The sequence below is a fragment of the Lycorma delicatula genome, chromosome 3 (assembly GCF_047948215.1).
Source record: "Lycorma delicatula isolate Av1 chromosome 3, ASM4794821v1, whole genome shotgun sequence".
NCBI classification, from domain to species: Eukaryota; Metazoa; Arthropoda; class Insecta; order Hemiptera; family Fulgoridae; genus Lycorma; species Lycorma delicatula.
The window spans coordinates 5,491,485-5,511,346 of NC_134457.1; the positions used below are offsets into that span (position 1 = coordinate 5,491,485).

Genomic DNA, 19,862 nt, shown 5'->3' on the forward strand with positions numbered 1-19,862 from the left:
GTATGGGATGAACTCTGTTATCCATTGCATGTATGCCATGTGATGCAAGGTGCTCACATTGATCATTTGTAGGGAAATCTATAAGTGTTACTCATTCATTTTATTTGTGATTTATTATTATAAGTCAAAGTTCAGAAGTATTAAATAACTTTAATACTGCTTTTTTACACTCTGTATAAAAAGAAAATATAAGATAAAAAATACGTGAGTTTAAAGACTATATTAATTATTTAAATACATCACATGACATAATGTTAAGGTTAATACATTAAATGTAGAAGTATTACTAAAAAACAAACTTTGCAATTTAGAAGATGCTATTGAAAATTAGTTTGAGCACACATTTATGTACATGTTGAACATGATACAGATGAATTTTGTTCTTAACAAAATTTGTTCATTGTCTTATGACAGTTTTCATTACCCCTTAATAAAGTCACTAACTGGGTGAATGTCTGTTGCAAATTAAATTTTTTAAACAATGAAATAATACACATATATTATATTATTTATTAACAGACTTAACTAAATTCTAATAAGTTTAAAAAAAGGCTTACTTCTAAAAGATTTATTGTTCCAATAAGATTGTTTTTGTAATACAGAAGAGGTACTTGCATAGATTCTCCAACAGCTTTCATTGCAGCAAAATGAATTACACAACTAATCTTGTGCTATAACAAAATCATAGATTATTAGTATGATAATGTTAACATAAGAAAATAACAATGATATCAAATTTCTAATTAGGAAGAATAAAGCAAATGTATACATTGAAACAATATAATAATATTGTATTAGCTTATCATTTAATTTGGAATATATTGGAATTTATACACTACTAAGTTTTTAAAGGTGGCAAGCTGTAGCACAATCCAACTTGATGATATCCAATAAGCATTCACCAGGTAAAAACATATCCACAGCTGATTTTAAAAATTACAATTATGCTAAGGTAGTATGTATTAAAAAGAGGCAAATTTTGTATGACAGGATTTCCTGCAAAGAAATTGTTCCTGCTTATGGTAGAAGTGCTCATCACATAAAGTAGTTTACATCTGGATTAATAAATTCTCTCAGGGGCACTCAAAAGTTGTAGAAAAACACTAACAAAGTAGTCCCTTTAGATTACAATAGAATCAACATTTTTGCAAGCAGAAGGAATGATTTAAACTGGTAAGCACACAAAAATAAATAGAATAGCCATTTCAATAGTGTGCTTTCATGGCTTAACATACAGCATAATAATTCTCTAAAAAGTGTGCTGCCAGAGAGTCCAAGAAAACTAACTAAGGAACACAGAATGAACTGAATAGGCCTATACTTATAACATCACTCAGTATGTTGAAGAAGGCATGCTTAACAGAAATGATTCACAAGTATCATTACTAACCAAAGTGTGATTTGATAAAATAGAAATATTCGACATTACCTTAATGTAAGAAATTAAGGTTACAATCATTCTCAGCTAGTATGGTTACATTTATCTGTGTGCGAATTCTTAAGTGCTGAAAGCCTATATCCACAAGCATAATGGAAGTGCTAAATGTACTATGAAGTGCACTTGATGATCCTGATTACAATTTGAAGAAAACATCCAGGGCTACTATTAAAGGAGTATTTCTTCATTACTACAATGCCAGACCTCATGTAGCTCGATGAAACCAGAAGAAAATTGATGAATAAAGGTGAAAACTTCAATATCTGTTTTCCAGTCCTGACTTACATCTGAGTAAACTTCACCTGGTCAGCTACATTTTGGCAGTAAAAATTTTGCAAATTATAAAGATGATGAACAAGAAGTATAATTGCGGTTAAGGTAACAGCTCAAAGACTTTCAGAAGAAGGTTTTGGGGGTACTGCGAAAGAGAAAATTTAATGTAATCTATGGACAGGTGGAGATTTTGGTGAAAAATAGAAATATTCAAGTAAATTTCTTCCTAAGTACATGAAAAAAAAATTATGTGCCTTAGTTACTGACTTTCACACAAATTCGCTCACATTTGTTCCTAAAGAAACAATTCGCCTACCCCAGGAATTGTGCAGAATGTGGAAATATCTAACCAAACCAATTTTTATTTCAGTTATAATGCAACATATAAGATAAATGCAGCAAGTTTTGAAATATACACAGTATTATTAGTTGTTTATTGAATTATTAGATGTTTACTGCATTCTGTAGTTCATTTCTAGTAGAGTCTACACCAGTTTTTCTTTCTTAAGCCATTTTTTCAATCTTGATTGTCGTTTTTTTCTTCAAATTATTGATCACCAAAAAAAGCTGATGACATTAAAACTGATATAAGATACATTACTAATAAAAGTAAACTTAAAAGAAATTAAAATTAAACATTTTCCTAAAATTCATATGCATAACATATTTTTGAAGGCTGCCTATTAAATAGGTGTAGAAAACAAATGACATTTTGATATATTAATACAAACTTACAAAAAAAAAAAAAATACCTTACTAAAAACATCTTCAAGAGCAGCTTTATCAAGTAAATCACACTGATAAAAAGTTACAGGTTTACCAGTTATTTGTTCAACTCTTTTTAAACTAGGTGCTTCACCATTTCCATTAACTGAATTAGCAAAATTATCAACAGCAATCACATTGTAACCTGCATTTAATAATTCTACAATACAATGACTTCCTATATATCCTGCACCACCTGACACAAAAACATTCTCCCATTTCGCCATTTCACCTGAAACAGATAATACAAAAAAAAATCAGTAACACATTCTAAATCATACATACCAATCTGAAATGAAAATATACAATAAATATGTTGATGAGTTAAACTACTTCAAGTTTGGGAATGAGACATAAATATGCCTGTAGAAGCTTCAGTAATTATATTCTATGAGCATGTAAACAATAAAAAAAAAGTTGTGGCACACAAAATACCATATCAGAAGAGTTTCTAAAAAAGAAGTGATAGAAATATCATCAACATACAAACAACAAAAAATAATCTATTTTTTTCATATGAAATAATGAATTTCCCCATTTCATGTTTTTAAGTTAGAACACAGATTCATAGAGTATAATTTAATAATCCTACTTCATTAAATCTTTGTACTTGATAAACTATTTTAAAATTAATTTCTTTATCACTTTCTCTTGTAAAATAAACATACTTATTTCATTTTGTTAATCAAAAATCAGATAGAGATGGAAAACTTTCCCAGTGATGCTGGAAAAGTTAAGCCCCTCTAGCAAGTAAAAACTTCACTCTACATTACCAATTAAGAGTTACAAATATTAATTAGGATTAATAGACACTGGACCTGTTTTCTGCTGATGGAATTGCATAAATCTCCTAAGAGACATTGAATTATGTACAGAAATTATTTGATTTTTAAGAAATACTTTGAGACATGGGACCCTTAGTGACTGTACACTTTTAACCCGTTATAACCAAAATTAAATAATATCACTGAAGTCATCACACAAAATTTCATAAAAGTCAGCTAATATGTAAACATCAAGGAAAACGATAAATAATGAAAAAAACAAACATAAAAATTAGGTTTATTATCATCTCCTTAAATTGTCCAAATATATTTATAAAAAAGACATACAAATAAAATGGAATTAATTAATACAAGAATGTGATTTTTTTTTGTCCAGAAATAACAAAAAAGTTGTAAGTTTTTTTATGTAAAATTAAGAGATCAATCAATACTCCATAAACTAAATCCTTGTCCCATCCATTCTGAAGATATCAAGCAAAAAAGAGGGTAACATACATATATCCTTATGGAATTTTTCAATTGTAGAAGTGTGTTTTTTGGTTAGAGGGGGTCGTGAAACATCAAGATCTGCAAAGATACAGACATTCAAAATTTGAGCATATTAGCAGACTTTCCCTCATATTAATATGCTATACAGCTCCACACTCAGGAAAGTAAAATGAAAACTTCTTTTAATACAATATAAGCAAAGAATTTTCATTAAAATGTGAATACTTATTAATTTTCACGTTATTAAATTAATGACTTATAAATTCTAAAAAATCTATGCCAAATAATATCACTATTTTTTCTTGTTGGTAAGCATGGTTTTGTTTTGATTAGATTGGATTACAGGCAGTTTGAAATGTAAAGGTATAAATTTTGTCAATTTTAATGATATACAATACTTTCAATGTTTTACTTCAGTGACTTTCATTTATTACCTTGATTATGTTAAACTAATTAATTATTAATGTACATGCAAAATATAAATGTAAACAGTTAAAATGAAAATAGCATTTCACGTGGTAAAAAACCTAATGCATGCATAAATATTCAAGGCTTATCAAACATTCACTATTAATAATAAATTACAACATAACATGTTTGTAAACAGATAATTATAATCTATTCTGACTTAATATTTTTTTGAAAACCCTTTATGCTGCTCCAATATTTTATTAGTAATAGTGAACAAGATTGATAACCCATATATAAAAAATGAAAGTAAGTCTATATATTATTCCCGTCTGTTTTTAATAAAACTCTCAAGACTAATTTGGTCTAAGCCCTGGATCAAACTTATGTTACACGGAATTTTAAAAATACCTAACACATATTAATTACAATAGATCATTATTTTTACAAGCGTCACCCAATTGAAGCTGCTCCCTCTTGTTCATAAATAGTCCATTTTCTTACTAAGGTGTTGTTTACCAAAGAATTTAAAACACATTTTGATACACACAACATTTTTCGAGTTGTTGATATTCTGCTTGTAGGGTATTTATTGTATCCTGGGTCTACAATACCAGTCACCATGATAATTATGTGAATGCGCACGATAAACCAAATAACAATCAAAATAAAATAAAAAAATGGTAATCATAAAGTAACTGAAGATAGAATCTAAAATTTAATTTCTGAGAAGAGATTTTCTAGATTAGTAATGGCTTACGGAATTTACAAACTAAACAACTCAGTGAAGTCAAACCTCTACCACTCAGTGACGTCACAACATTGCAGATGATTACAACAGCTGTATGTCATTGCTACACTAGCACTCCTCGTGGAGTGAAGGGGTACAGTTTATTTTGCTAGTTTATTTTGAGCATTTTTTGGGGCGGGGGAACGATTGTGTAAAAGTTTTCTTTTTGTATTATTTTTTAATTAACAAATGTGCCTAAGAAAAAAAAGACGTATCTCAAGATTAGGAAAAATCTTGAGATACTGAAAAAAAATCTTGACCTTACTCTACAGCCCACCCTTGAAATTTTAAATTGAAAATTTAATGGCATAAATGCCCCATAAAGAGAAAAATAATCTGACCAAAATTTAAATCCTCTGTTAAGGTATAAAAAAATTATTCAGAAAATCATGGTCAAAATGGTCCAAAATCATCAACATCTTCCAGGTTTTGGTCAAAATAGGCCAGTAGTTATGAAGATATAAGGGGTGCGACACTGAACACAAACATACAGACAACCATTCGTAAAATTTCTATCTGGTTTTTTAGGTTCCTTAGGTGTCAAAAAGTCAAGATCTGGTGAAAACTGCATATGCTCAAATTGGGCAGATTACAATACTTTCCCTTCTAAAGCTATAGTGCTAGACAAGAAAGTAAAAATCATAAAAAATATTCTAAATGTTATAACTTTTGCAAAATCAATATTCTCTTTTGAACTATATTTATTTCATTTTTAACCTCCTTAGAGAAACTGTACACTATACTGTACATGAAAATTTAATAACCCTTAGAGGCAAAATTTATTGGTACAAAAAAATATTTTAATTTTAATTTTTTTTTTACATTATGTATGCTCTTATTATGACATAAAGACAGTTTTTGAACCATTACCTTCTTCAAATTGAAAAAATACTCAATGTATTATATTGTACATTTTTAGTCAAACAATACAGGTGTTAATAAATTTTTAGAAACAACAGAAATAATTAAACTTACAACTAAAACAATAAAATTAAATTTAACATTCTAAAAAGAATTATATAATAATTCTTTAATGCAAAGAGAATTAAATTAAGTCCATTTTTAGTTTTTTTCATGAAATAAAGAAAACAATTGCATTTTTTATTAAGGCACAAATGAACTTTATACCTATTTGAAAATAAAAATGCGACCTATATTTACCTCAGCCATTTCTTTTACACCTAGTTAGTTCTTTATTATCATCATGTATTGGCATGTGATCGACATTATCATATTTCACTTCAACAATTGGACTTGATTCATAAGTATTTCTTGATTTTTTTTTTATTTCATGAAGCTCTCCAACTGTTAAAGGTTGATTTCATGAAGCTCTCCAACTCTTCCCTGTTTTCTTAACTGCACTGACTTGCCAACTTAAATTCTTCTGCTAGGTACAATCTAAAATAAAGTAAATCCAGTATATCTTTTTTTTGGTGTATTAAATTGATTGCACGCAATTTTATATTCGATCCATGAATTGCATATTGTCATGTCAATGGCGTGAAATATTACGTGTAATGTCCATTTTTTGGAACGAAGATTTGTATGATACAAATTAACAAAATGATTGAGCAAGTCAACTCCTCCCGTAGCACTATTGTACTCCTTTACTACTTGTAGGCAAGATAAACTTACTGAAGATTTGCCAGATTTATCCCACTTTCTTAGACTATCATTCTCACCAACACCCATAAAATTGAAAGCAAGAACAACAGTCCTATTATCTAACCATTTGGTCATGATTACATAATTATCTTGGCAGACCAACTCTTTTATATTTTTTAAAAACTACTGTCATCAGTAAATGGAGGTTTTGAAAAATTATTTACTCTAGCTGTGCCTTAAGAAAAGATCAGTCGAGACTTTAAAATCTGTAGCAAGTGGTAATTCGTAGAGTAAATGTCAAAGGAGGGACAGTGATCTGATCTACTAACTTTTACTGAGCTCTAATGCAACAGAAGCCCCCAATACAAATTGTTTAATTCACTATCAGCATGTTCTGTTGTTCTACCTTGGTATAAAATGAAATTGTGGGGAAGACCACTCTTACCACAAAATATGACATTTTTTATCTCCCAGGGTAAGGGCTTTCCCATAACATACTGTTTAACACATATTTCCAGTAAAAAGAATTATCTGCTCATCAACACAAACAGATTTTTCTATTACTAATTGTTTACAATGTTCATTTATTTTATTTTAAAAAGGTGAAACTTAATGAAATACGTCAATAGTTTGATGATCAGTAGCAGCAGCACGAATATTTGATTCATTTCCTTCAGTAGAACAGTTTGTTCTATGCCACACTGGATGATGTTCTAAGTTATTAACAAAGTGCAGATTATTTCTTAATTTGAAGAATTTTTCTTTTGACATTCATGAATCTTGAAAAAGCCCAATTTTAATGCGTGGATCCCAGCAAAGTTCCACTCTGGAAATATGTTATGTACCTAATATAATAACGCTAATAGAGGCTTATAAGAATTTCAATTCTGCAGCATCACAATTTCTATAGTGTACAGTATTGTTCTGTATTGCATACATATTGGTCAACTCGATAACTTGCTCTACAATAGAGCAAGGTACATATTTACTAAAAAAGGAAGTTTACTTTTAAGTAACTTTCAGACATATCTGTAAATTCAGGGGAGAATAAAAGTTGTAAAAAATTTGTTCCCCATTTTATATTCTTTTAATCGGTAATAATTTCAGTAAATAATACTTCAGTACCACGTTTTTGGTCGTCATTTAGGCCTAAATTTGGTTGATTATACTTTAAAATTTTTTGTGGTTCACACTCTATGTTAATAGTAGATTTTCCATTCTCCAGTTGAAACAACTGTTTAGCAATTTCATCAAGTAAAAGCTCATCTCATCTCAACTCATCTGGTAAAAGCTCATTAGATTCACAAACTTCGTTCAAGACTGGTATAGTAAGGTAACAATGTCATTCATTACATCTTCATCGTCACTTAAAACTTCAACTTTACAGAGATTTCCATCGTTTAGCACAGATAAAATATTTTAAACTATATTTCGCGACATTTTATTTTAAACATGATTAAAGTAATGAAAATCTAGAAACAAATTCTAAGCATGACTCAATGAAGACACAAGTACGCATAACCTCACTTCAAAACAAATATATATTATGGAAAAATACTTAACAAGTGTGTATTAATCATTACAAAGAATTGTATAGTATACTATACAGCAAAATTTGAAAGGTAATAAAAATATTTTTAGCGATTATTTTGCTTTTAAAACATATGTGTATGTTATTAAATATTTTAATTTACTGTGTACATTATTACATATACCAATATAAAGTAAAGTAATAATATATATCAATTTTTTTTTTTTGGAACCATGTCAAAATGAGTGTAAATCAAGGTTGTTGACGATGCTGAGAATTTCCACAGGTGCAGTTGCAAACCTGTAGCTGTAGTGTGGTGGAAATTTAAAAATTATAGAGAACAGTGTACAGAATACTGTATAAACACAGTCTGTTATTGTAATAGACAAAGCTATCAAAAACTGTCTGTACAGTACACTGTACAATCCTGGTTAAAACTCCAGTAAAAAAAATCTGATAATGTTTTACTAATGAGGTTAATCAACATGTATTTTTTTAAGATAAATTTCAATCAAATCTTTTCTTAGAATTTTAAGAAATTAATAAAAACATTTGGTCATATTAATCATCAAACTATATATTAATTTATTAATTGATATTCAAATGTTAAAAAAGTCAGACTGCATTTATAAATATCTTTACAATTTGATCAAGATGCAAATTGAGAGATCTGTGTGTAACCCTTAATGAATATCAATCTGGCTTACTGTACAAGTGTAAGGCTGCTACAGTCTGTTTAAGTGTAAGATTGGTACGGTGGTTAGACGTAGTTTCAAGATTAGCTGATCTCTGGTTTAAGTTTTTGTAAGTGTCTTAACATTCTTGTCTGTCATTTCAGCTATCTCATCTTTCTTAATAAAATATATGAAAAACATGTTCAAGATGATACAACAATAAAAATAAATTTCTACCTTTTACTGTCTCAACTGACAGGAAGGGAATAGTTTTTTTACTCCTTAATTGGGGTTTTGTTTAGGAGGAATTAAGAGGCAAGTCTACCTTAGTTTTACTTGATGATGGTATTAGGGTGAAAATAATTTTTAACTTTTATTACAAAAGGTACGGTAAATTTTCTTATTAAAAATTTTTTTTTCTTTCAAAAACCCAAAGAATTTTACAATTTTGATAGCTTAGGTGATAATGCCTTACCATACGTGTTGAATCTGTTCTAATTAAAAATTTTTTGCTGTTTTAATGACTCATCATTATTAGGAAAATGTTATTTTCTGGATTCAGTTATCCAGCAGTACTGAGTTGGAAAAATTCAGTACACGGAGTGTGCAAATAATTTTTTTTTTTTAGGCTGAGGTGTATAGAACAAGGCCTGTTCTTCATAAAATCTAAATCTACTAAAAATATAGTGAAGAAATAATAAAATATATAAATGTTATAGATTCAGTTATTTGAACTATGTTACCAAAAATTATTATGATCTCTCATGAGTCTACCAGTAATTAGAGAACTTTTATGATTTGGATCAACCCATTTCTTCCCAGGCAACTAATTTGCAGAAATTACACAAGGTGGAGGCCACGTTCCAGCAGAACACGCCTGATATGGATGGATTTTTCTTTTTAATTTTTCATCTAAACTAGGCATTGAAGTCAGTAAATTCTATCAAAATATTTCTCTAGTAATTATGAACTATTAGGAATAATGAGGTATTTAAAAAAAGAAGAAAATTATTGCATTCAAAAACCTTGTTTATTAATCTTACTATTTTTGGGAGGGAGAGAACTATATATTTAGGTACACTTATCACATGAAATTTCTTTTTTTATACATTTAATGGAATTAAGGCAAGTCCTCTTCTCAGAACTACTAATGAGGAGAAGGTAGCTCACCAGACTGGTCTATTGGTTAACTCGTCATCATAAATCAGTTGTTTGTCAGCTGATTTTCAAAATCAAATTTTCTGAGGTTCAAAAATCCAAGTAAAATAGTTGTTTTTATATGAATTTGAATACTAGAAATTGGATACCAGTGTACTTTGGAGGTTGGGGTTCAATTAACCGCACATCTCCAGAATGGTCAGCCTGAGTACAAGACTACACCTCATTTACATGTTATATATATCATTCTCATTGGGCTGTGGAGGGAGGGGTTGCTTATTGTTTACTAGTTAATAGTAAACATACATGTTACTAGTAATGCAACATACAACCCACCGGGTTGGTCTAGTGGTTAACGCGTCTTCCCAAATCAGCTGATTTGGAAAGTCGAGAGTTACAGCGTTCAAGTCCTAGTAAAGCCAGTTATTTTTACATGGATTTGAATACTAGATCGTGGATACCGGTGTTCTTTGGTGGTTGGGTTTCAATTAACCACACATCTCAGAAATGGTCGAACTGAGAATGTACAAGACTACACTTCATTTATACTCATACATATCATCCTCATTCATCCTCTGAAGTATTATCTAAAACGGTAGTTACCGGAGGCTAAACAGGAAAAAAAAAGGAAAAAGTAATGCAACATGCACATTATTTATATTTAACAATTATGAAGAAATGAATGTTCATAATTAAAGTATATTAATCTTTAATTATTTCCCAAATTGATCAAAATAGTATGCTGACCTTCACGGCTGTTTCTGGTCTTTCACCCTGGTTCTGGTTTTTATTGCTGGCCAGACTCTGCATTTTTCATATGATGAAAAATTCAAAGTCTGTAATTGAGCATTAGCCTACTTGTTGCTTTGAGAATAAATAAATAATTTTAGAGAGATTTCAACATTAAATACCATTATATAAAGTAGAAAAATATATTTAAAAAAAGTAGAATATTATAAATGTTAACATAAAATTAAATTTTATAGCACAGAAGCATCACTTTACAATAACTACAACTAATAAATAATTTAGTTTTTAACAATTTCACCACTGACAACAAAAAAAGTATATGAGCAGATTTTTTTTCACCTCAAATTACTTTGAATTCACATTATTTATTAAATAATTTCATTCGTATTTAACATAATAAACCAAAATTGTGGAAATCAACTGAACCTGACTATACTTATGAAACAATTAATTTCAGAAATAATAGTCAAAACAGGTAAGAAAATAAGGCAAATAATACGTATACATAACAATAAAAATTATTTGTCCAGAAATAATTTTTATTGTTTAAACTAGTAAAGCTGCCTTGAGGCAAGGTTGTCTTAACAATCTAGTACAGCCTTGTTGTACATACAAATAATATAACTGCTAATAATATTTAAACACGAATTAAAAAAATAAGACATTTAAATATTTTTAAGTAGAAAAGATAATATTCACAATTAGGATTTCCATAGTGAAAAATATTCAAACATTTACCAAATATTAGCAATTTTTGCATATCTTTATACCTGTTATTCTGAAAGATTTCTTTGCAGGTGATTTTAAATCGTTATTTTTGTATCCAAAACTGGCAAAATATTTACTGTGTTCCTGTTCATGATGGTCAGCGATGTTATTAATTTAAATTTTAAACTTCTGTAATGATAAATTGAACCAGATTTTATAATAAAAAATTGTGTAAACTTACTTCAAAATGTTTTCAGTGTTCTTTCCAATTATTCTGTTTTTTACATTAGTATAAGGTGATGTTACTGCAGGTTTTTTTAAAAAAGGCAGACACATATAAAAAATATGGTCAAAGAGTTTGTCTGATCTGAATCGTATCTCTTTATTTAGTATTTCATTCTCATGTGATTTTGTGTGATTATACACTTTATAATGTTCAAGTGTATAACAGCATGTCTGTCCTTGTCTAGATAAAAGGGTTGTTGTCAATGTTGATGGATTTGTGATTTTTTATCTATGAAGCGATTAGTGAAAGTTGACTATGTTGAGTCTGAATATAGAACTGAACAGTGTTCTAAATCAGTTAAAAGGGGCAGTTTTAAACAGAAGTACAATGGATAGATAAAAGTCCTCCAAAGCAACACTGACAATAACCTTGAGATATTCTACACATCCACCAAAAAGGACAACGTCTTAATACAATTCCGTACCATGAAATATGTAAACTTATAACAACGATATGGTAAATGAATAAACACCATTCAAATCACACAAAAAAAATTACAAAATTAGTTCTTTTTATCATTATAAAAGTTTCAAATTTAAAATAACGACAAAATATTGTTTAAACTACTTATAACATCATTATATTATCACAAATTATAAGGATTAATAAAACAAAAGTGTAGATAGGAACACTGATGGGATTACTGTCTAATGTGACCAAAATTTTATTATCATTTCTTTGTATAGATTGGTACTGATTAGGTACCAATTTTTTACTAATAAAAATTATTATTAATAAATAATAATAGTAAATTAATACAAATTTTCAGCAACAACATGCTGAGATAAGGATGCGACCCTCAGCATGGAAAACCTAGAAGGGTCAAACTTACATCCACTGAACTGATAATGAGGAAGAATAAATTAAGTGTATTGGAAAAGGATGAATGATAACAAAGGAATTCACGGTAGTTTACAATCTTGCCCAGGACCCAAGTGGCAGTCTTGAGTTGTTTATCTTTTAGATGAATAAATCCATCATTTCAACATTTTTGCAAATTAAAATTTTTATTTTTCTTTGTTAATTACTTGAACTCTTTTGTCTTTAAATTTAAATTAAAAAATTCCTAAATTCAGGTTTGTGATAAACCTGAATTTCAGTCTGGTTCAATTTATCGTTACAGAAGTTTAAAAATTAAATTAATATCACTGCTGACCACCATGAACAAGAATGTAGCAAATATTTTATCAATTTTGCGTACAGAAATAAGCAAACTGATTAAAAATTTAAATTTTAAGAAAATTAAAATTTTGGGTATATAAAACGTAGTTTAAAGCACCTTAAACAAAAATATTTTTAGCTACTTGAACAAAAACTGAATTTTTCATAACTAAAAAAAAAAAAAAATGGCCATCTAAAACGTAGCTTTTAACACCAGCAATGTGCAAAAAAAGGCTCTTGTGAGTTAAAGCACATGCTATCTGGACCAAAGAAGACTGGAAAAATGTTGTTTTCCTATGTCACATTTTTATGTTCAGGGGCAAAGGGTTTCATACATTAGAAAAGTATCAGATGAAAATACATCACTTGCTCATATCCAACAATCAGTTGAACATCCCCAGAAAAAAGTTTTGGGGTTGTTTCCCACCTTGTTCATTACTTTCAATAGATCATATGTTGAAAAGTGATGGAGATACCAAGATTCTAAAGAAAGGGTTGTGACACAACTTCAAAACAAATTCCCACAAGGCAACTGAGTATTCCGATTAAATTTGGCGCCATATCGTACTGCCAAAAAAGTGGAAAAACTTTTTAAAGAAAGAAAAATTTAAGTGTTCCCACAGCCAGGCTATTCCCCAGACTTAAACCAAAATGAAAATCTTTGGGCAATAGACAAAAAGCAACTCTCAAAAATGAATTGCACCATAAAAATTAACCTCATTAAAACAATAATATCGGTATGGTTTCATGATAAAGAAATCAAAAACAATGTGTAGCACACCTGTTGAATCAATGCCAAACTGTCAATGTGAAATAATTAAAAATAATTACTAGATGTTCACAAATTGTATAGGTATGATTTTTTTTCTAAATAAAGTTACTTTTTATTAAATAACATCAGTGTTCAGATAAATTTGCACACTACTGTAATTTTGAGAAAAATACCATTAGGTTCAGAAAACAAGTTACAAAAGTACATATAAATCATATTTTTATGAGCTGGGTTTATTACCCCTAACCGTCTGATAAGGATTACATATTATTCCTACCTGGTAAGTCAACATTAAGAGAAACTTCTAAATTAAAAAAAGTTAATGTTTAGAGGACTAATGACCACCTTAAACCAATTCAATAGTTTGCCTATTAAGGGAGATATGATTTTTTTGTTTCAAAACCAAATTTTTTCCACCCCCCTGGGCCAATGGTTGGTGATATCAAAAAAGTTTACTTAAATAAGTTTTAGGCCCTTTTCCAAAAAAATAAAATAGTAGAAGTTTAAACTAATTTGATATTTTCTTAATAAGGAAATTATAGCGATATTTTGTTTTTTCAAAAAAACCTCCCCCATTTCCACCCCCATAGTCCGATTTTGACAAACTCAACTGAGATTTTGGGATAAGTTATTTTTAAGGAACAATTTGAAAGTGATTGGCACAAAATTACAGCAGTTATCGTGTCTACAAGAAAGTGAAATATACATATAAATGTATATAACTTTTGACTTGATGGTGGTTTTGGGGTCTGAGGGTTGTGAAACGTGAAGATATGTAAAAATTTTTCAGAAGTTGAATCATGGTGCCCATTACAACAGGTTCTTTCTTATGAAATCTTCCTAGAAGGAATTACCCCAGCATTTGCCACGATAGATCAATGAGAATTGTGGTAAAATCTTGATCATAATGATATCACATAATACAAAATGAATTACAAGACAAAAATCAGATGTTATTAAAGCCTATATAAATTATTTATAATAAACCCTTGAAATAAAATTAAAGTAAATATAGCATTCGCTAAACATAAAAAATAACTACAAAATAATTCACAATTCAGAAAATAACACAAATTATTTGAGCGCATATTTAAGTACTCATTAAATGGAACCCAGAAAATTCAAGAACTTTAAAAAAATTTGGATTATTATTACTTATGAATCAACACAAGTAAGTAATGTTTTTCAAAAGCAAATATTTTAGTTGTATTTCAAATAAATTCATAGGAAGATTATCTAAATTATTTAGTAATTTATTAAAAATTTCATCAAAAGTATAATAAGGGCTTGTAAATCAACATATTCTGTTGAGTTACACGAAAACAATTTTGTTGTCTGCTTTGATAAAGGTGGATGTAGTCGTTTCTTAAAGATAAGTGACTGTACTTTCTAGCAAAAATTGCACATTCATAATTACATTATACAAGGATAAGTTAATATTTTTAATTTACTAATATCATCTCATAGATTCATACTTATGGGTACCAAACAATGATTTGATCAATGATTTTTGTATCTTGAAAACTCATTCTGACTTTTTTGAGGAGCCTCAAAGATGATATTATTCTTTACATGGGAATGCCACCAAGCAAAATAAATATTTAATAGTGCTGACAAGTTTAAAATTTTTGAGCTAAGCTTTGAAATGAATTCATAAATTTACTCAATTTTTTTTTATTAATATATATAATTAATAAAACAAATAAAACTATTTGCTAAAGTATCAAATAAAGGCTGATCATAACTCTTAATTGTGTTTTGTTATCTGTAGCCACATAGTAAGTTTGTGCAGTATAAACAAATAAGCAGTAAGATTTATAAACAAATTTGAAATCTCCATTAATTTTTTTAAAGAAGTTTATTAAACACCTATAAATATATAATTAATGAATAGAACTCGATCAAGAGAGAGAAGGTTGATTCAAAATAAGCTGATAAATTTTAATAAAATCTGTTTCCTATTTAATCAAATATGGTCGGATACACCACTAAATCTTCTATTCTATACAATAATATCCATCAGTTAGTTGGCTGACTCTGCTAATTAAAAGCCTTACTCTAATAGAAATGCTCACAAATCACTTGTGTTACATAATTTATTTTTATTTTTTTATCATCGCCTCACTTTAATTTCAAACTAAATTAAATGGCTAAATCAATAATATCCTGTCTTCCAGAAAGGTTCTAGATTTGATGTTCCATATTTTTAATAATAATTTCATAAACCTTAAACTGGTGCAATATTACTAGTTAGTAGATTGATGGTATGTTTTTTTTAAATTCATGACTAAATTCTCAAACTCTCAAAGTAGAATACAACATTTTTCTCTTTACTTTTTTGAGAAATTTCTTTTGAAATTGAAGTTAATATTTAATTTTATCTATTTTTCATCTTTGAGTTTGCATTTTATTTTAAATGTCTGTAGACATATAACAAAAAAAATGTTGTCTATATGAAAAAAGTTATTTGAATGAAAAGCAAAAAAACTTGCATCTTGATAAAAGTTAAAAAAGGAATGAAAATAAATAATCCAAAACACTGATATTGAGGATGAACTAAGAAAACCCTCTGTGGAAAGTGTAAATACAACTTTTTTTGTTAAATATTCTTACTTTTTTCTTGAATTTTTGAACTGAAGTACTTCAAATAGCAGAATGAAAGACTATATTATCACCAAGGTCAATTCATTTGAAGTGTCCCAAAAAAACATAATCTGATTGCTTGACAAATTCAAAAAAAATTGAAACTTACCCACTTGTTTCCTTCCCACATTTTTCAGGACCTTAAAACAAATTTTTTTTAATTTTTTATTTAAGCCGTTTACCTGTGGTGGCCATTTTTGTAACGGTGCTCACACCTATTTTTGTGATTGTAAGGGTTTACAGAAAAAATCATAACTAAAAAAATCAAAGCTTCAAATAACTCTGATGGGGCTGGTGATAAAAATCTCAAAGTTTCACAACTTACAGTGTTTTTGTAGATCTTTATGGCAAATAAAATAGTTTTTTGTATATTGTACTAATAAAAAAGTTATAACCTCTCAAAAATCATGAAAAACCTGTTAAAAGCGATACCATTTTGACTCTCTAAATCAAAAACCCTCTTTTGACTCAAGGCAAAACCCTCTTTTGACTCAAACAGGGTTTTTTTGCCTTCTTTACACTTTACATTTTTTATATTTAGTACCTATGTTGTTGAAGTTGACATTTTCAATATTTTTGCTGAGAAAAAATACTTTTGATACAGTTAACAAATAGAGACTTTCCAGGAACTAAATTTAAATTTGGAAAAATGTGTTCTTTAAGAGCTGGCTCTAATGTTATTTGTCTTAAGTTTTCTTAACTGTTTTTTATGAGTTCTCAAAGGATCACAACAAAACAGTCCATACAGGTGACTGAATTTTGACAAAAACATTTTTTCATGATATTTACAGACACTAGTGACAACTAAATTAACACGTAAAAACATAAGTTGTTGGTTTCCATCACTAAATTCACAAATTTTAAAGAGTTCTTTTGTCACTGTACCATATATATATTTTATGACACTCTTCATTCACATAAATTACTACGGAACATTGTTCTTCCATTGTTTTATGTGAAATTTTTTGAAAATAATGTAAAAATTTGCAAATATAATATTATATTGAACAGGTCACTTACTAATGTCAGACTGACCAGTCTGTAACTGCAAATCTAAATGATGCAATAACCATAAATGAGCATGTTGCAATATGAATTTTCCTGACGATACGAAATGACTTCAAGCTCTGTTGTAACAAGAACACTGCAGTTGAATGGTTCAAACAAGTAATAAGTATAAAAATATTAGAGTGCCAAGAAGACAAGAAATCCTCTTGGAGCACTTATTAAATAAGTGCTCCAGTGTTCTTGTTATAACAGAGCTTGAAGTCATTAATCAAAACACTCCTGTTAATTAGTAAAGGTTAGCGAGCGTAGGTTAAGTTTGGTTAAATTATATTTATAAAATAAATAAATATAAAAAACCATTTATTAAAATTAATAAAGAGACTGTTTTGAATCTATGTTAAATTCTCTATATCGGCCCATTTTCCACCGAAATACGATTGACAACTTTGTTTTTAAATAAGGCTGTAGCTGCGGTGGCGTTAATACGTAAGTACCAAATCGTTTTTAGGGCCATTTAAGAACATGCTGCCGATTCATATTTACTCGTTATATTTAATATAGGTTCTTTTACGGTAATTATCTACGCAATTTAAACAGGCAGTTCTGTATGTTTGTAACTGATGCATCACAGTTCATGTACTGTATACATTTGGTGCAACAATAACCTTATTGCTATTGAACGGTACATAATCCTTGTCGCGAAAAGCAATTTTTTATATTTGTTTTTTTTTATAAAATTCGATTTTCAGTATTATTTAATCCTTTTACATTTGAAATCTCCAACAGGTCTTAATCACACGCGCGCGCACACACACTCTCTCTTTCTCTCTTTTTTTCAGTTATTAGATGGGATTTGCCAGATGAGTATGAAGTATAAAAAGTAAGTTTGAATTTGCTTTTTATTAATAAATACATTTAAATATTGAAATAGGGACTAAATATAGAAACAGAGCTATTCTAAAATGTCCGTAAAACAATTTTAACGGGTGGGGGTTTATAAGTGATGTTGAACGATCAAGTGTTTTTAAACGGTTACTGTTCTCACTCTGAGCCGTTTTCCCTGATTAAAGTTGCTTTCACCCCGCTTTAAAATTTTCACTAAAAACTGATGAAAAAAGAATGTCATCGTCTATTTTTAACGGTTTAAATTTAATCTTTTTATTTTTAAATCTTTTATTTAATTTTCCTGGAAAAACTTTACAACGGGACACCAAAAGAATTTCCTCTTCAAGATAACCGTACCGAAATCAGTCCGTTTCGAAGAGTAAAGGTTGTACAAAAAAAAAAAGTAGTAACCGAATCGAGAACCTCACCATCCGTATATCAGATCGATTAAAATTACCAACACTTCAATATTGACGATAATTTCTCTGAGTAATTTATAAATTCTTCCCAAAAATTTCTCCAAATTTTGTGTAGGAGTTTCTTAATTCAAAACATCTAGAAGCAATCTCCCACGTAATGAATTAAGTTACACCTGAGATAAGAAAAACAAATCGGTTTGTTAAACTTTTTTTTTTTTTTTTATAAAACGAAAGAGGAAGTACGTGCGTTTACTCGGTAACTTCTACGGGGAAGGTCAGCGCACCATATTTCCCAAGAAGTGAAGTACTTGCAAAGTCAAGGACGAAAGTACGTTAACCTTACATTGTAAACAGCGCAAGGATTGACATAAGCTGAACTAATAATAGTTTTAATCAGATACATACCGATTTAATATAAGAAACAAGATTTTATATATATATATATATATAAATAAACTAGCAGTTGTAATATAATATGTAAGAACACGACGCTTATCGTTAAATCTTTTAATTGAGTCGATTCATCTGGTTTACCGTATATTCAGAGGGGAGTGTCATAACAACAGATGACGGTAATAAAAATCGAATTTTATAGAATTTATTTCAGATCCATTTAAACAGACTACCCCCAAAACGGTAGTACATAAAAAATCTGATGTGGACACCACATGACGTCCATGTACGCTTATTAAATTACATATACACATGTTTTGCTGCACTTCATTTAAACTTATTTCATTTGAAAGTAAGGTACGATGCTCCACTTTTTTAAAAAAAGTGGACAGTTACACAATTGTTGAAATATTAATTTTTATTAACATCAAATATTTATACAATTATTAATTCATGAAATATTAGGATAGACTAAAAGTAACTTTATTACTGGTATTACTAGATCACCATTATTCGTATCTTCGTGAGTTGTTGATTAACAAACTTTTCAGATTTTTGGTGTGTCGTATAAATAAAAGTTAATAATGATTAAACTACACCGTTTAGTGTACTCCTGTCTCCTGTACGCTGGTTAAATGAAGTTTAACTAGTATTATATAATGCTTATAAAATTATTAGGTCAAAAATGCTCGAAAACAATATCGGTCACTATATATATAAACTTAAACGTGAAAGAACATATAGAGTGGTCATGCGAGGCACGCATCACTCGGAAGATAAATCAGAAATCATTGATGAATTGACGAAGTTAGGCCACAAGGTTAAAAACGTTACTGACGTTCTACATCGTCAAACGAAGGAACCGCTGCCACTTTATTTTCGTAGATTTGGAGTCCAAATCTAATAATAAACAAATTTTTG

At 29.0% G+C, this 19,862-nt stretch overlaps 1 protein-coding gene across 3 annotated transcripts in view; it reads right to left on the bottom strand.

Moving 5' to 3' along the window:
* The window catches only part of LOC142321362 (UDP-glucose 4-epimerase-like), a 76,717-nt gene that overhangs the window by 26,703 nt on the left and 30,152 nt on the right, over window positions 1–19,862 (bottom strand). For 2 of the 3 annotated variants that reach the window (XM_075359385.1, XM_075359386.1), the window contains exons 2-3: window positions 2,464–2,708; window positions 558–671 (exon numbers count right to left, since the gene is read on the bottom strand). In XM_075359385.1, coding sequence (XP_075215500.1) covers window positions 558–671; window positions 2,464–2,703 — 354 coding nt within the window. In that variant the 5' untranslated portion in view covers window positions 2,704–2,708. Of the gene's footprint in view, window positions 1–557; window positions 672–2,463; window positions 2,709–19,862 lie in introns of those variants that run through there. The other variant, XM_075359387.1, reaches the window with a different exon arrangement.